The 16998-nt window shown below is 42.4% G+C and overlaps 1 protein-coding gene across 1 annotated transcript in view; it reads right to left on the bottom strand.

The window, feature by feature from the left end:
• STK3 (serine/threonine kinase 3) overlaps positions 1-12804 on the bottom strand; it is a 147205-nt gene extending 134401 nt beyond the window's left edge. The window contains exons 1-3 of the mRNA XM_063327259.1: positions 12570-12804; positions 4263-4343; positions 3676-3804 (exon numbers count right to left, since the gene is read on the bottom strand). Of these exons, the coding sequence (XP_063183329.1) occupies positions 3676-3804; positions 4263-4343; positions 12570-12592 (233 nt within the window). The 5' untranslated portion in view covers positions 12593-12804. The remainder of the gene's footprint in view (positions 1-3675; positions 3805-4262; positions 4344-12569) is intronic.
• Between the last annotated feature and the right edge of the window lie 4194 nt (positions 12805-16998).

The following is a 16998-nucleotide window of genomic DNA, read 5'->3' on the forward strand; positions in this document are numbered from 1 at the left end:
CTTGTTAGAATAAAGTCTAAGTGCTTAATAAAATTATAAAGGCAATACTACATGTATCACAGGCTTTCAGTAATCTTCAAATACAGACATAGTTTTTACCAAACATTAGTCTTCTGATATAAAGCTTTGGTTTTCCCTCCTCTAAGGTCTCTCAATTTTTAACACTCCTCACAATGTCATTGGATGTTTCTCTTAAAAATATTGCCTTGTTTTCTTCTCTCCTGAGCAAAAAACCCATGGAAACTCATTCATGTTTTCCTGGTTTTGCAAGCATGAACTTATTTTAAGTACAGATCTAAACTTTCATATTTAACAGAATCTAGTGCTGGTTTGAACAAGAATTCTGGATTTGCAAATGCATTTTCATATTGAAGTGCCTCATGTGAAAAGATAGTACTGTCATAAACAGAACATACTGCTTTGCTACTCGTCAGTTTGTCACTTGACATTCCTTGCTTCCTCAGAGGCACTTGCAAAACAAAGACAGAAACAGATGTGGTAAACATAGCAAGGATCTTCCTTCAGAAAAGTGATTAGATGGTGTATTTATGGAAATAAAAGGTTTAAGGGTTTCTTTTGCAGGAACTGAAGCACAGGAGGTTACAGTTAGATTGCCATCCATCTCCCACAAAGTCAGGAAGTAAGATACCAAGATCTCAGACAGGGGCTTCTGGTCAGAACATCTGCATTGCAGGATGGAATCAGGCATTATTTTGTTTTGGAGCAAGGAATTGTATTTTAGGATCAGGATGTTTGGCAGCAACATTTTTTGTTAGAAAACTGATGTAAGAAAGAGTTGCCTCCTGCAACATGGTGCTATCTTTATAAGAGATTGGTCAAAACTATCAGCAAACCACTTCATTAAAGAGCAACTGTTATTACTATAGGAACTTGTCTTTACAGAAGGCAAGGTGGGTCAATTCCCTCCTAACTAGTCAAAATGTCTACCAAACAAGTATGACACACTGATCTTGCCCCTTTTAAATTCCTGAAGTGAGAAAGGTCACCATTACTTCTCAAGAAAACCCACTGATTTCCATGACCATCTCTCGCCAGATTTACATTACGCTAATAATCTCATCAAAATTTGTGTGTATTATTAGAAGTGAGGACAAGATAATCTTTTCAAAACATCAAGTGCTGTTGAATCTCAAAACCCTGTTCACATTTGCTTAAAGCCCTTTCCGTATCAACTGTTTGTCTTAGAATCTACATTTTTTTCCCCTTGAAAGAGCTTCAGCACATACAGTGCAGCCAGTTCTAGAAAAAGGCATTGAGAAGAAAGAAAGGGTAAAGTGTTAAGCTTTAATCTTTTCTTTGAGGTGCTGCAAGAGCCCAGTGCTTTTCTGTAATGTCTGTGGAATCATCACATGTGATAATAAAGTACTAAAGAGTGCATCATCCCTCCCACCAGTACTGTACAGCGCTGCTATTCGCACAAAGGCACATGACATATATACAAACACATAGTGCAGAGCTGCAGACCAACCCTTCTTTTCGTCCAGAGAACGGCTGCATCTCGTCCAGTGAAAGAAGAATTTGTATTCTAAAATTCTGAACTCTTACTCTTATAAAAAAAAAAGAAATCATACAATAGTATATGTCCAGTAGATACTAAACACAACATGCTGTTCAAAGAAAAACAGGGAACAAAGAACACGGGCAGAGGGGACACAGGAATATGGTAGCGAGAAGACCCACCTAGAACAAGAATGAAAATGGCACGAGAAGCATAGTACAGAAGGAAAGGATTCTCAAGTATCACCACTTCTTTTTTCTCTCAGTATATTTCACAGACATTTGTTTTAAGTATCTATGTCAATCCCTGTACTAGCAGACATACAGACACTACAATCTACACCACTGCTTCCATTCAGCTTACATGGCTCAAACCTGTGCCACGACTAAGGGCTGTTATCCTATCATTGACCCCAGGAAGAACTCTTTCTGAGAATTCATAAGGTGCTAGTTTCCAACTTACTCAATGTCTTCCTTTATGTAAGAAGAAAGAAATGAAGCAGGGCAAATAAAAAGAATTAAGAACACAGCAACAAGAAGAATCGAAGTAAACATATTCTAACTCCTCTTCCAGTACACAAGAAGAGCTGAGGACCTACTCTGGGGATCAAATCTAGTTCCACAGTTAGTCAGACAAACAAGATGGCTGCATCCTTTTTAATCTGTACTGTTACAAAACTCCAATTGGCCAGACAGACAAAAAATAGTCTTATAGGGACAATAAGGATCAAGAGGAGCGCGCCCCCCCCCCCAAAAAAAAAAAAATCAAGCGTCCCAAATCCTTTTAGTATCACTTGAAATAACCTTATCACACATCTTCATGGAATGTGGGAAAAGAATATAAATCCTTCCTTTTCCTCCCATTCCCCTGTCTACACATTTAACAAGCTTCTAACATTCAGAGCAGTCAATTCCAGAAGAGAATAGATTACCAGGTCCAGTGTGTTCATAAACCAGATCAAGGCTTGCAGGCAGGGGTTCTAAGAAGTTTGAAGAACAGTTGCATTCTCATGTGCCAGATACAGTGTACCCTAAAATCTCTATCCCTATATTTAAAGATAAATATTTGAACCTTCTCTCCTCCTTCATGACCTCATAGACAAGATGCTGTGGAGCAGTATGATCAAGCTCCATCTAACACCTGAGCAAAACATTCAGCAACAAACCTGAATGAATTCAGACTGCATTAAAAGGATTATCTTCAAATCTGGGATGAGTGCTGCTCATGCCAAACAAGAAGAGATTTTACGTTTAAAGACAGAACTCCAACACTGACAAACCACAAAAGCACAAACAAAACTGCCACAAAACAGACCACTCGCTACAATACAATTCATCAAGTTAATGACTACAGCAATCAGTATTTTAAAGAAAGTTTCACCTAACTAGAGTGCACAGCTTTCCTGTTTGCACTTCGAGTCACAAACAATAGATTCTTGTAATACTGATCAGACATGAATACTCACTCTAGCAAACCTGATTTTGAAGTTACAGCCAAAAACCCAAAAGATTATTCCCCAAAAAAAAATACAAATAAAAAATTGATAACTCCATAGAAGAGAGGAAATTCAAAGTAATTTCTGCATCCTTGCAGACACTTGATGTTGAGGCTTCCATTCCTACAATGCTAGCAATCACAAGATACATCGTTTGTGAATAAGTGTAAGGTAACAGTCCTTCTTCAGAACTATTACAAGATCATTCACTTTTTAAAAGGTATGTTCCTGCATGAAAGAGGCAACAGATAGAATACTATTTTGGACGTTAACTGCTAGCCATTAATCTTGAGCTAGAAACATCTTTATCAATTTTCTGAAACAGGTAACTCAGAATTCACAAGGCCTCAAGACATCTACAGGAAACATTAACTTCAGGATTGCCAGTGCAAGTAAAGTGAGGCAAGCATAGAGATTTCCAAGCAGAGGCAAGTACTTTTATTTTTCAACAGTTTCTGTGACATACACTATTTGTACTTCCTTCAATCCAAGCTAAGGCTAGGAAGGGGTCTACAAAGTGCTTCCTTTAAGTAAATCATCCAATACAGACTGCTTTAATTTTCCATATAAATAAAAGTTTGCAGCTGCATATATTTCAGCTATATTCACAAATACGTTTTCACACAGACTTTTAGAAAGAGAGCAAAATTGTCATACTCACCTGTCACATTGTTGCATTATAGAGATTTCTTTAATTATTTCTTGAAGATCTGACTCCACAGGGACCTGTTTAATTGCTACAACTTGTCCAGACTCTTTGTGTATCGCTTTAAACACACTACCATAAGACCTAAAAATAAAAGAGGGATTTATTTTTTTTAAAACAAGATAAACTGCTTCTCATTTCCATTATGCAGAAACTTTAAAGTCACAAAAGCCATATGTTCACACAGAAGTGTGAAAGTTTTTTTCAGGCTAAAAAAAAAAAAAAAAAAATCAGCTCTATCGGGACCTCAGGAAAGATGTGCCTCTCAAGAATTAATCTTCGTCAAGATGTAGTGTATCGAACTCCAGTACAGGCACAAGCACTTTTTCTGCCTCAACAAGCAAGAGACATCAAAAATGCATAAATATATTTGGGGAAGCACGGAAATCTACTGATGCACGCATTTGCTTTATTATTAGAACTTGTCTAGAGAAACATTCCTGAGGACATTTGCAGTCACTCTCTCTGTATTTAATATTCAACACATGCTTGATATACAGTTTCCCCTCTGATCCAATCCCCTCGTAAATAGCTGCACTTACCCCTCACCAAGTTTCTCCAGAACATCAAAGACTTCTTCAGGCTGCTTAGTTAAACTATCTTCACTCAGCTTTTTCAGCTTGCTAGAAGACAGACAGAAGTTATTGTTTGGTTGGGGGGGGTGGGGAAAAGATACAGAACTTAAGCAAATTTTCACACAAGTGAGCAGACACTTATAGAGAAAGATATATTCCAATGAAAATAAAATGCCTCATTATAGAGCAGACACTTTTATAGAGAAAGATATATTCCAATGAAAATAAAATGCCTCATTAAAGTACAGTAATAAAATTTTAATCAACCATCACATAAGATGGAGAAATTCATGACAATTATTGTCATTATCACTTTCCCACTAACGTTTGCTCAATTCAAAGCAGCATGGGACCAATTCACTGTCCAAACCACTTGCTTTGCTAAAGTGGAAACAGCCAAAGAATAAAATAAAGCTTACCTTTCGTCAAAAAGCAGCCAGCATGCAAACACATGCTCATTACTGCCTAGAGTACGCCACATTGTTATCTAAGAAAGTATAAACCAATCCTTTACCCACATCAAGTATCCACTTTCTAAACTATACCACTCATAAGCCAGAGAATTACATCAAGTTAAAAGCAGAATCCAGAGTCAAGATGACTCTGGGAGAATACGGTAGCGCTTCACCTTCACAGGTGGTAGCACAACACTGAAATTCCAAGAGCTGAGTACTCAAAGAGTTGTTGGGGCAGCCCCTTTTACATCTTTGTGAAGGTACACAGGGACAGGTGCAACAAAATCTCTCACTACATATCACCACCATATTTTGCTCTCCAGCTCTCTGTCACACAGTCTCAAATCAGTCAGTATCACCCTACTATTTCTCACAGCACCTTCAACCCACTCTTACTGCTATCCTTTGTCATTTACAAGCAGTTCTAGCCTTTCCCTGGTCTCCAGCATTCCAATCCATCAAGGGCCCCAGACTCCTGTCAGATCTCAGGACACAACTTGGCTGCAAGCTTGTGATGGAGCTGACACTGAACATAGCCCAGGAAAATATAACCACACACATATTGCAGTGAGACCGGGTGGCTGCAACATGTAAATCCTTCAGTCTAAAAGTTACAGGAAATTTTGCTGCAAGACTGAAACAACAAGTTAACTCTATATGATAGCCAAGGGTACTATTAAAGTAGAAGATGAGCTGAAGAATAGCTGGTGCTGTCGTGTTAGATATAGACAATGTAATCCATATGCAGGAGGTGGAAAAAGGAAAAAAGAAAAATAAAGAAACCTGGAAGCACAGCAGATCATTCAGAACTTATGGAAAACATGTTACCCTGTGACGCTTCCCTAGAAATTAATATAAAATAGGAGAAGGAAGGGCATGAACAGAAAAGATTGTCAGATCTAACACTGGAAGAACAGTGTTCAAAAGAAACTCCTTCATATTAAGAGATGCAATTCTGTGATATACAGAACTAATAAAAAAATAAAGTGAACTGACTGACAACAGAGTTCCCGAGTCAGAAGAAACTTGTTACTGCCAACCATTTGGGCAAAGACAAAAATTTATAGTAATTGTATAAGCACACAAGTCATACAGATTAGTGTTAAGGAAAGCAAGTGGCAGGGCAGGTGGGTGTACACATTTATATATCAAAGATCTATTGATATAGATGTAGCTACAGATATAGCAGTTACTTGAATACAAAAAGCATCCACAATCAGTAAGGAAAGACACATGAACTGCTGTGAGCAACCATGCAGTTTGCTACACTGAATAGGCAGGAAGCTGGAAAACGTGTGTTTAAGGCAGAATAAAAATCTCCACGGCAAAGGAAAGGCAGAACTCCTGAACACGAAGAAAAACAGCAGAAAACTCAAATGAGAGCAGCTAAGTAAAGTCTGCAAAAGTGGCCTACAAGTCAAACACGCATAACAACTCTATTTTCTTTTTCACCCTCTCTCTGCTTGTTAGAGACTAGAAAGCAGAAAGAATTTAAATTTTGCAGGGATGCACATGTTTCATTACTGAACAAGTGTAAGTTGAGACAAATAAAAAGAAGAGGGGAAAAAAGTATTTTGCAGGTAGGTATTAAAGAAACAAATCATTCATTTTGCTTCTTTTGTTTCAGATTCTTTTTTCCCCTCCTCTGATCAGGTTATCTGCAGCCTTAAAGGAGTGTCCAAAGAATAAGTTACTGCAATTATCCTCTGCTTGCCACCAACAAAAAGCATGCACAGCATGTATACAATACCAACAGAACCTCAGGAAAAAAAAAAAAAAAAAAAAGCATGACCATTAGCCAAGTCTCTTACTTGACTGAAGAGCTGCATAACAGAAGACATACACAACAGAACAGTGGAGGAACTGAACTTTTTAGTAACTGCAAGAAAAGGGAAAACATACAGTAACCTTAACCAAAGATGTCCAGGAAGTGAACACTTCCACCTGCTCATCAAAAGAGCAATACCTGGGGCGGGGGGGGGGGGAAACAACAACATATATCCATACCAAAAGGGTTCCAGCAGCACCATTAATGCCAAGGTATTGGGCGTGCTTGGGAAGAGGTAGGGAAACAGTCATAAACAGCCATAAACTGATCAAAAACAATGTCACTGTCAAATAACAGATTATCTGGAGTACTTAAAGACAACCTGGAGGCCAAAGAAATAAGCATTCTGTAGTTTTTAAACTATTTTCACATTATCCAACTCTGACAGACAGGTTACAAGACCAAATACTACTTAACATTTAGGCAGCTAAATACTAAACCTATTTACAGGAAGAAAAATATGTCAACCTCAGGAATTTCATCACCAAACACACTGCCCAAAGTGCTTCACACTCTTTCACAAATATATTGTAAGAGTCCAGTGTTCAAGTGACTAACACCACAGTTCTTTGAACCACAGAAAGATCCTAATGACTCCAACCGTTTAATGATTTCTATAGATTTAACAGAATTCCCAGCTCTTTAACTATAGAGCAGCATGTGATATACCCTGAAGGGGTTGCAATAAGGAAAGAGTTTTTTGAAAATTTCATGAAAAGCAACAAGGAGGAAGATGACTGTTGTAATTGGCTGTAAAGCACTAAGTAGAATACAAGAAGAAAAGACTAGAAATATTATCTTACTATATTGGTTAAAAACAAGCAACTGAAACTTGGGACAGAGAAACACATCTAAGACTTCAGAGTCAGCTTCTTAATCAGGAGTTTGTGTGCGTGTGTGTCCTACTACCCACACTTTGAAACGTGCAAGATAAGACATATAGAGCCAAACATTTCAAAAGGATCACTGCTTTTTTAAAAGCATTAAAGTGTTCTACATGGGAAGGGAATACTATGAGTACCCAGCAAAATACCTATCTGCAAAGGCATGACTAGAAATATGAAGGGCGTCGGGGAGGAGGCACAACTGAAGAGACAAAGCACTCAAAAACAATCATAGAGAAAGAAGGTGTCTCATTCCTCTCCCTCATGGGTTCTCTACTTTCACAAAACAAGCATATAAAAGAGAACAAAGAAATCAGTAAATGCAGGCACTGTTTTATTCTTGCCACAGAATGTAAGTGCCATATATACATATATAATCTGTGAGAAAGTCTAAGAGAGATGTGTAGAAGACAAGTATAAAACCTGGGGAGAAAGTCATTCTGCTTTTGTTTCCTCTAGAACTATCATCTAAACTGATCATCATCAGTAGTGACTATGGGCTATTTCAGTAGTTTTCCACTAGAACTGTTCCTGAAAGCAGGAGAAGTAACTAAACTACAATTCTGGGACAACAAGAGTCGTCAAAAGGATTTTCTTGTTCCAAGTAGGTTTGCCTTTCTGCATAACACCTAGTCTTTTAAACAAGAAAAATACATCCTAGCAAAAATTGTACTTTTATAAATCCAGTTGATGTGAAAACATTCATACTTAGCATAACCATAATCTTACACATCACTGATGGTGAGCAAGGTCAGCAAAACTCCACATAACCAAATGCAGAAAAATCTAGAAACAGTGAGAGGCACCCAAGAATCATAGAATCATAGAATCATAGAATCATAGAATCATAGGGTTGGAAGGGACCTCTGGAGATCATCTAGTCCAACCCCCCTGACAGAGCAGGGTCACCTAGAGCAGGCTGCACAGGAACACGTCCAGGTGGGTTTTGAATGTCTCCAGAGATGGAGACTCCACCACCTCTCTGGGCAGCCTGTTCCAGTGCTCTGCCACCCTCAGGGTAAAGAAGTTCCTCCTCATGTTTAGGTGGAACTTCCTATGTTCCAGTTTGTGCCCATTGCCTCTTGTCCTGTCCCCGGGCACCACTGAAAAGAGCCTCGCCCCACCGTCCTGACACCCACCCTTTAAGTATTTATAAGCGTTGATAAGGTCACCCCTCAGACGTCTTTTTTCCAGACTGAAGAGACCCAAATCCCTCAGCCTTTCCTCATAAGAGAGGTGTTCCAGTCCCCTAATCATCCTCGTAGCCCTCCGCTGCACCCTTTCCAGCAGTTCCCTGTCCCTCTTGAACCGGGGAGCCCAGAACTGGACACAGTACTCCAGGTGCGGTCTCACCAAGGCAGAGTAGAGGGGGAGGATGACCTCCCTTGACCTGCTGGCCACGCTCCTCTTGATGCACCCCAGGATGCCATTGGCCTTCTTGGCCACAAGGGCACATTGCTGACTCATGGTCATCCTGTTGTCCACCAGGACTCCCAGGTCTCTTTCCACAGAGCTGCTCTCCAGCAGGTCAGCACCCAACCTGTACTGGTGCATGGGGTTGTTCCTCCCCAGGTGCAGCACCCTACACTTGCCCTTGTTGAACTTCATAAGGTTTCTCTCTGCCCAGATCTCCAACCTGTCCAGGTCTCTCTGTATGGCGGCACAGCCTTCCGGTGTGTCAGCCACCCCACCCAGCTTGGTGTCATCAGCAAACTTGCTGAGGGTGCACTCTATCCCCTCATCCAGGTCATTGATGAATATGTTGAACAGGACTGGACCCAGTACTGACCCCTGGGGAACACCACTCGTCACTGGTCTCCAACTAGACTCTGTGCCCCTAATCACAACCCTCTGAGCTCTATCTTTCAACCAGTTTTCTATCCACCCCACTGTCCATTCATCTAACCCACACTTCCTAAGCTTCCCTATGAGGATGCTGTGGGAGACCGTGTCAAACGCCTTGCTTAAGTCAAGGTAGACCACATCTACCGCCCTCCCCTCATCTATCCATCTAGTCATGCCATCGTAGAAGGCTATCAGGTTAGTCAGACATGATTTCCCCCTGGTGAATCCATGCTGAGTACTTCTGATAGCTTTCCTTTCCTCCACGCGCCTTGAGATGACACCCAGAACGAGCTGTTCCATCATCTTTCCAGGGATGGAGGTGAGGCTGACCGGCCTGTAGTTCCCCGGCTCCTCCTTCTTGCCTTTCTTGAAGACTGGAGTGACATTGGCTTTCCTCCAGTCCGCAGGCACCTCGCCTGTTCTCCAGGACTTTTCAAAGATGATGGAGAGCGGCCCAGCAATGACTTCCGCCAGCTCCCTCAGCACTCTCGGGTGCATCCCATCAGGGCCCATGGACTTGTGAATATCTAGATGATCTAATTGGTCCCTCACTCGCTCCTCCTCAACCCAAGGGAAGTCGTCTTCTTTCCCTGTTACTTTATTCAATGCCTGGGACTCCTGAGGGCTGGGCCGAGCAGAAAAGACCGAAGCAAAGAAGGCATTCAGTAACTCTGCCTTCTCCACATCCTCCGTCACCATGACTCCTGCCTCATTCAGCAGTGGGCCTACAACTTCCCTGGTCTTCCTTTTGCTTCCAATATACTTGTAGAAGCTCTTTTTGTTTTGCTTGATGTCCCTAGCCAGGTCTAATTCCAAGGCGGCCTTGGCTTTCCTTGTTTCATTCAAGACTATTACTGTTTCATTTCAAGACTATTACTATCATAAAGATTAGAAAAATCTGAATTGTGACCTGAAAGAGGAAGAGATACAGGATTTTTTTCCCCCCACATTAAAAAACAAAGTACGAGTTTAGTGTCCTATGGTCAATATGTGCAGACTTTACAAAATAAATTGGTGATGTACTACAGTGGCAGGCATTAAAAAAAACCCTGAAAGCTAACAAAGAAAAATAAAGCAGGACTAGAGAATAGAACTCCATCAATTACTGTCATGAGTTATGGAAAACTGGACAGCTGCTCCATGAAACATGAATATATGAGGTTTATTTTGCAGAAGAACTGGCACATTGAAACATTTAAAAAGAATGGCTGGGATCAATTATACTGATACATTAAAAGAGAAGCTAGTAAGAGAAATCACTGCAGTCATCAGAAAAAGAGGTGGCATATAAAAGCCTTGAGACATTTATACTACTTTACACTGTTCATACAGGTAGAAACAAGTTTAAGATGGTTTACATTATTGTATACTTAAATTTAGCTTTCTACCAATAAAACACAAGAAAACTTACGCTTTTGTCCCATCATTTTCAGGAAGAACTTGACAATTGACATCCATGTGATCTTATATTCCCATTGACACAAAAATTAAAACCAGCATATATGTACAAGCTGCAAACATTTACACCTTATGAAAAATTGAGTTCAACTCTTCCCTCCAACTAAAGAATTAAATCCATTAAGTTCTCATCACATTGAAATTTCCAGAAATAAGCTTCAAAAAACATGGAAAGTATAAACACATGGCAGAGAGTTTGGAAGTTCTCTCATCAGCTTTCTAGTTCTTCTTAAATGAATCTAAGGATTTAAACACTCTCAATTAGGCCAGACACATACCTCCAGCTAAGCAACAGTTAGAGCAAATCCCAGATCTTCGAAAAACTCCTGAAGGTTACGTTAGCTTCAAGTTTCATTTTCAATCCTTTGATATCACCACATTCCAGGCTTTGCACTGGTGCTGGTAACAGTGATTAGCCCTCACACATTCCCATTTCTTCCCCTAAACCCTTGCTGGTGCCTCTCCTACTTCCTTTATTTGAGAAACTAGTACTGTCAGTCTGAAACTACAGTGAAGGCCTGTCCCTCCTCCCACCATTGCCTGCTAAAAACACTCCATATAACAATTACTAATCAGTTCTTGGTCAAAGTTTTCAGTAGTAGATACTACTCCATTGCCTGCTAAAAACACCACGGATAACAACTACTAATCAATTCTTGGTCAAAGTTTTCAGTAGTAGATACTTTTAATTGATGTATTACTGGAGGGGAAAAGAAAAAACACACCAAAACAACAAAACAGAAGATCAACCTCACGTTCTTCTCAAGTCCTGTCATCCCACAGGAAGCTGTTTTAAAGAATTTTAAAGGTTTCAAATGTTTTAAAGTAGAATGCAAAAGTTGATTTATCATCTTCTGCCACAAATTTATTTTGTGCAGTTCCTAGATTTTTCATTAAATTAACAGGAAGCAAGAGTAAACTACTTGGAGCTCTAAGACAATAAGTATGTAGGTAAATTATGTCAACTACATTCCGTATACCACATTCTATGGTACACATTCTATACCACAACTACATTCTATGTAGTTTATAACTACATCCCCGAAATTATTGTTCCAATTTAAATATATACATACAATTAAAGAAAAATTGTTTTGTGCATTAAAATGACAGTGTCACATTTAAAGCAAAAGCTCATGGTTTCACATTACACATGCGCAAAAAAAAGAAGTCAAACCATAAATGCTCAAAAAACAACAACCCCGCCTAGTAATTAATATAACCAGATAGCATATATAATTCAGAAAATAAGTATACTGTGGGAATACTCCTGATTTTTGCCTCTTCCCACTCCCTGATTTGCAATGGCAACTATGCAACGCCTACCCCCACAAGCATCCCCCCGCCAGCAGGACACAAGGGCGCTTTAGAACGCGGAAAGATAAGAACAACTACTTAATGTCGCTTTCTTCCACAGACCTGAACTATAAAGTGCACAGACACACCCCCAGGCCACAAAGGACTCATCTCGGCGATAAAGTTTCCCTCATTTCGCATTAAAACGTTCCTCTTGTGACTCAAGCAGCCCCTAAGGGTTTACCGCCAGCTGGACGCTTACCCAGGACGGATATTTCGGGGACACCGCACAGAATATCCGCCCCCCCCCCCCCCGCAACGCCACATAACCCCTCAGCCCGCTCAGTTGTCCCGCCGCCCCCCCTCACAGTGCCCAGTACCGGAGTCTCCCGAGGCCGGCGGGGAGCCGGGGGAGGAGCGGGCGGGCAGTCCCGCCCGCTCCCCCTCCGGCTCCCCGCCGGCCCAAGGCCTCATCCCGGCCCTGCCGCCCCCGGGGGATGGTTGTTACCTCTTGGGCGCTGCCTGCTCCATGCCGCTGCCGGCCCCGCCGTCCAGAGCGGGAGGGGGGGAGGGGCTCCCGGGCCGGGGCAGCACCGGGCCGGTAGCCGCTAAACTCCCTCACAACTTTTTGGTGCGAGCTCGCTGGCCCTTTAAACGAGGCTCGCGCCCTCCCTCGGCCGCCGCCGCTCCCGGCCTCTCTCAGGCAACCGCCACTACCGCTACCTATCCGGCTGCTGGCCGAGGCCCGCCCCCCCGCTCCTCTCAGTGGCTACCACCCGTGCCACCGCGGGCGCTGATTGGACGGCGTGGGAGTCGCTCAGCGGGAACGAGGCCCCACCCCTCCACGGGAAGAGCGGGCGGCGGCGGGAGGGGAAGAACATGGAGGCAGCGGTGCCGCCGGAGGGGAGCAAGGCGCCGCGCTCCCGGCATGCTCCGCGCGCACGTAGTCCGCGGGGCACGCCGGGAGTTGTAGTCCTCCTGAGGAACCAGCCCTACCCGTTGCCGGAGGGGGGGCCCGGCCCGGCGAGGCAAACCGAGCGGCGAAGAAACGGGAGACCCGGGGCCCTGAGACGCCGCCGGGCCGAAGGGCAGCCGTCCCGCCCCTACACGCTCACCTCAACCCCCGACTCTTGGAGCTTGGCCTTGGGGCAAGGGCAGGCCCGGGGCAGAGCCGCCGCCTGAGGCGGGGGCTGAGGGCGGCCCTTCCCCCCGCGATGCACCCCCGGGCCCCGTCGCCTCGGGGCGATGCCCGGCGCCTTTCATCCCCCTGTCTGCTCCAGCCAAAGGGCAGCCGCGCTGAGCTGCATCCAGCCCCGCCTGGAAACGCCAAGTCTTTTCATGGACAGCTGGCTCTGGGCACAGCGGAGAGGAAGCCTGAAGTTAGTCATGGCAGGACTGTGGGGCTGCGCGCCAACGCTGGCCCCGGTGACACAGTACAGCTTTGAGGTGAAGAACGCTGGCACTTGGCACTTGGCTTTTTAATGCCAAAGCATACAAGTTGCCCTGCGAACCCATAGGAAGCTGTCACGTAATTACTCACACAGCAGATTTTAGGCCATGGAGTACTGTGGGACAGTTACCTGCAATTTCTCCTTACAACTTCTGACTTCCTGCCGTTTATGTAGCAATTTAAGATACTAACTGACAAAGCATCCAAGTAGATCCAGCCAAGTCAACATAAGCTTAAACGTTCAAGCCAATTTCTGTATCCTTTCCTGAAAGTAGGTTTGTTTGCCTAACTAATGGAAGTTCAAGGTAGTAAAACACATAGGCAAGATCCATACAAATACTGAGATGCCAAAGTTCCACTTTAAACTGATTTTAGATGTAGAAGTATAACCACACTCCCCCTTAAAAAAATCCACATTCCATACCTAATTTCATCTCTTTGATGTGCATTAGCAAGGGAATTTTGAATGAATGAAGTTGTGCAAGTCCTCTACTTTGGCTGAGTCAATCCAATCCAGTTGACTCACTGTGGTCAGGCTAAATGCACAATGGCAATATCAAATGAACCCATAAAACAAATCACACACCACCATGTGACCTTTTGGGTTTCTTTGTTTTTCTGAGTCATGGAAAAACTGCAACAGAACATCTTCCTTTGCACAACAGATTAACGCAGAGTTATTCAAGTATCATCCCACAAGCCAGAGTGGCTCACCAGCAGAACTGCCAGATGTGTCCATACCGTAGACAACCATTTGTAAGAGATGCCAAAAAAAAAAAAAAAACAACTCAGGAGAAGGAGCCAGCAGATACCTCAGATGCAGTGTGGTACCAGTGCATTAAGAAAGTGGTGGGGAGGAACCCCACGAGACTTCCCATATCCCTGTTCTAGGACAAGTGAGGTCAGGCAGGCAGAAGACGCCACGTGGCTAGTGTCCAATTTTGCTTTACAGGGAATTTGGCTATACTCACTGACCAATTTTTATTTACATTTCACCAATTCCATCCAATGAAGGGAAGCCTGACATCCCAATTTGGCTGTGATACTCCTGGAATGTAGAAACTGTCTCCACATCCTTTAACACAAATCTTCAAGGAAATATTTTGTCCAGGTTATTTCAGAGAAGGCAGGTTTTTTCCAGCTCCCTCTCTCAAGTCAAAGCTGCGATAAACTATACATTCAAGCAAGGAAAAGCAGTCTTAGAAAAAATACAGGTACTATATTACAGTTGTGACAGCAAGACAGAGAGCCAAGAAATGCTCCCTCTCCCCATTCAAATATATGTTTCTTTCTCTGGAAAATGTTAGGCTAAACAGCCTAATCTGCCACTCTTCCCTCCCCCTTTAACAACAATTGACAAGAACAAGTCTAAAGAAAATTTGTCCAAGAATAGCAGATTTAGATATTAGCTCTCTTCATTCAAAAAAATTTAATACCACAATCCCCACTCCCAGAAAGTACCCTGACCACCCAATAATTGAGGAAGGGGACAAGAATGCCCTTCATCTTTGCCACTGAAGAAAGAAGAGTGTGAAAAAACCCAAGATGCCTGAAACAGAAAAAGTTAGGTTACCCGGCTTTATAACCTAGTGAGGCAGATGGTGCCAAAAAATATGGACTAATTCCATGCCTTTCTCACAGAAGTTTCAGTTGTGCCTTATTCAACTGCCAGAATGCTTTCTAAGTACATTTATGCTGAAAATAAAATATCAATAAGAAGACAACATATATACCGTAGTATTTTTCAAGATTACTTTATTAATCCCTTATCATTGCAAATGGTATTTTTAGTTGATGACATTGGAATAAATAACACCATCTCACCTTTCCCCTGCCCCAGGAATTTGGGATCCACGCTGTGAAATGCAACACTGATATGGTATTCATTGCAATGCTGTACATAGCCACCAGCAAAGAAGGAACTTTGAAAGGGAAAACAGACTCCTCTGTTCTACTGCCTCATTCAGGCTTTCCAATCAAGGGAAGTCTAGATTTTCTGGAGGCACGAATATACTATTGCTGGTGTCTAGACAACATGGAGATGAGGAAGTTGCAGACAACCTACATGGGTATTCCCATGATTTCTTCCAACAGTGGAACTATGTAACACTGCTATGAAGGCAGGTGAGTAAGAAAGGGCTTAATGTAGCCCAATCTTAAAAATATAGGAGAAAACTAACTGAATTACTATTTTTCTTCTGAAGTATTTCATCCAGTTCACCAATTTATGAGCCTGCATTAGGACTCCCTTCTCTGCAGTACTGGCATCAACATCAAATACAATTCCTTAGACCAAAGGATGGATGAAGACCATACTTAGTTTTTGAGTACTATAATTATTTTATATTATAATGTAGTTTTGTAAACAGATAAAATAATGTATATTGTAATTACTTATACTGCAATGGAATCAGGAATCTCGATGGCATGCACAAGTATTAGGTTCTGTATGACCACGAACTAAGACAGTCCCCAAGCCCCTAAATATATGAACCAAAAAGTTCCAAGATGTCAATCCTGCCTCAGTTGCATATAATTCATAGTAAACCTGAGAAGGATAAAAATTACTTGAGAAGCTCATGTCTGAGTTTCTAACAGGTATTACTAATGGTAAGATTTAAATTCCAAATATGTACTTCAAAGTCATTCATAAACATCATGCAAATAAATTATATATGTTATAGTAGGGACCTTATCTAGTTCCTTTGGTAGCAAATAAAAGCAGCATTTACTTCAGAAGGTATTCGATCAGGCTTACTTAAACAACTTGCATTTTAACTAATACGTGGCACTACTAGAAAACAGCAGAAGTAATAGTACATGTTTTCCATATGTCACAAACACCTTACGCTCTCCAGACAAAATACCCCTAGTCCTTCATCACGTCTGTGGTGCTTTTCACTGGCTGGCTCTTTTCCCCATGTGCTTTCTACCCTTTCACCACAGCAGCCCCCGAGTTCTTTTGCAGGGTCATCTGTGCTCTCTCCCTCAGTGTCCCCAGTATCATTCCACAGTACCTCCATTCACCCCTTCGACATGCCAAAACCCACAATATCCTTATTGCTTGCATAGACCCTCAAGAACACCCCCAGCTCTGCGCTCCATACAAGCCCTCCACATCCCTGATATCTCACCATGCCTTGACCCACCCCAGTGTTACCCCATGGAGTTACGAGTACCCTATTTAGCTCGCAGGAGAAGATGTTTAGGTAGGAGGAGAAGGGTGCAGGTCAGTCCACAGCGTGGTCCCAAACCCAGCACCTAGGGACAGAGTTTCCTTTATGTTTCCCTTGCCGTGGGGTGGAGAGCCCCACAAACAGGGCATTCCCTGCTCTACCCATCACCTATGAGTTTTAGTAAAAATAGAAACTTACTATAATTACAGACGTGCAGCTTTTCTTCAAATATGGTTAGTATTGGCCAGCTAAGTCACAAATGATTGTGAAGGGGAGAAAGGCAAGGAATGGCAGCCAAGCACAAAGACAGA

The sequence above is a fragment of the Chroicocephalus ridibundus genome, chromosome 2 (assembly GCF_963924245.1).
Source record: "Chroicocephalus ridibundus chromosome 2, bChrRid1.1, whole genome shotgun sequence".
Lineage (NCBI taxonomy): Eukaryota > Metazoa > Chordata > Aves > Charadriiformes > Laridae > Chroicocephalus > Chroicocephalus ridibundus.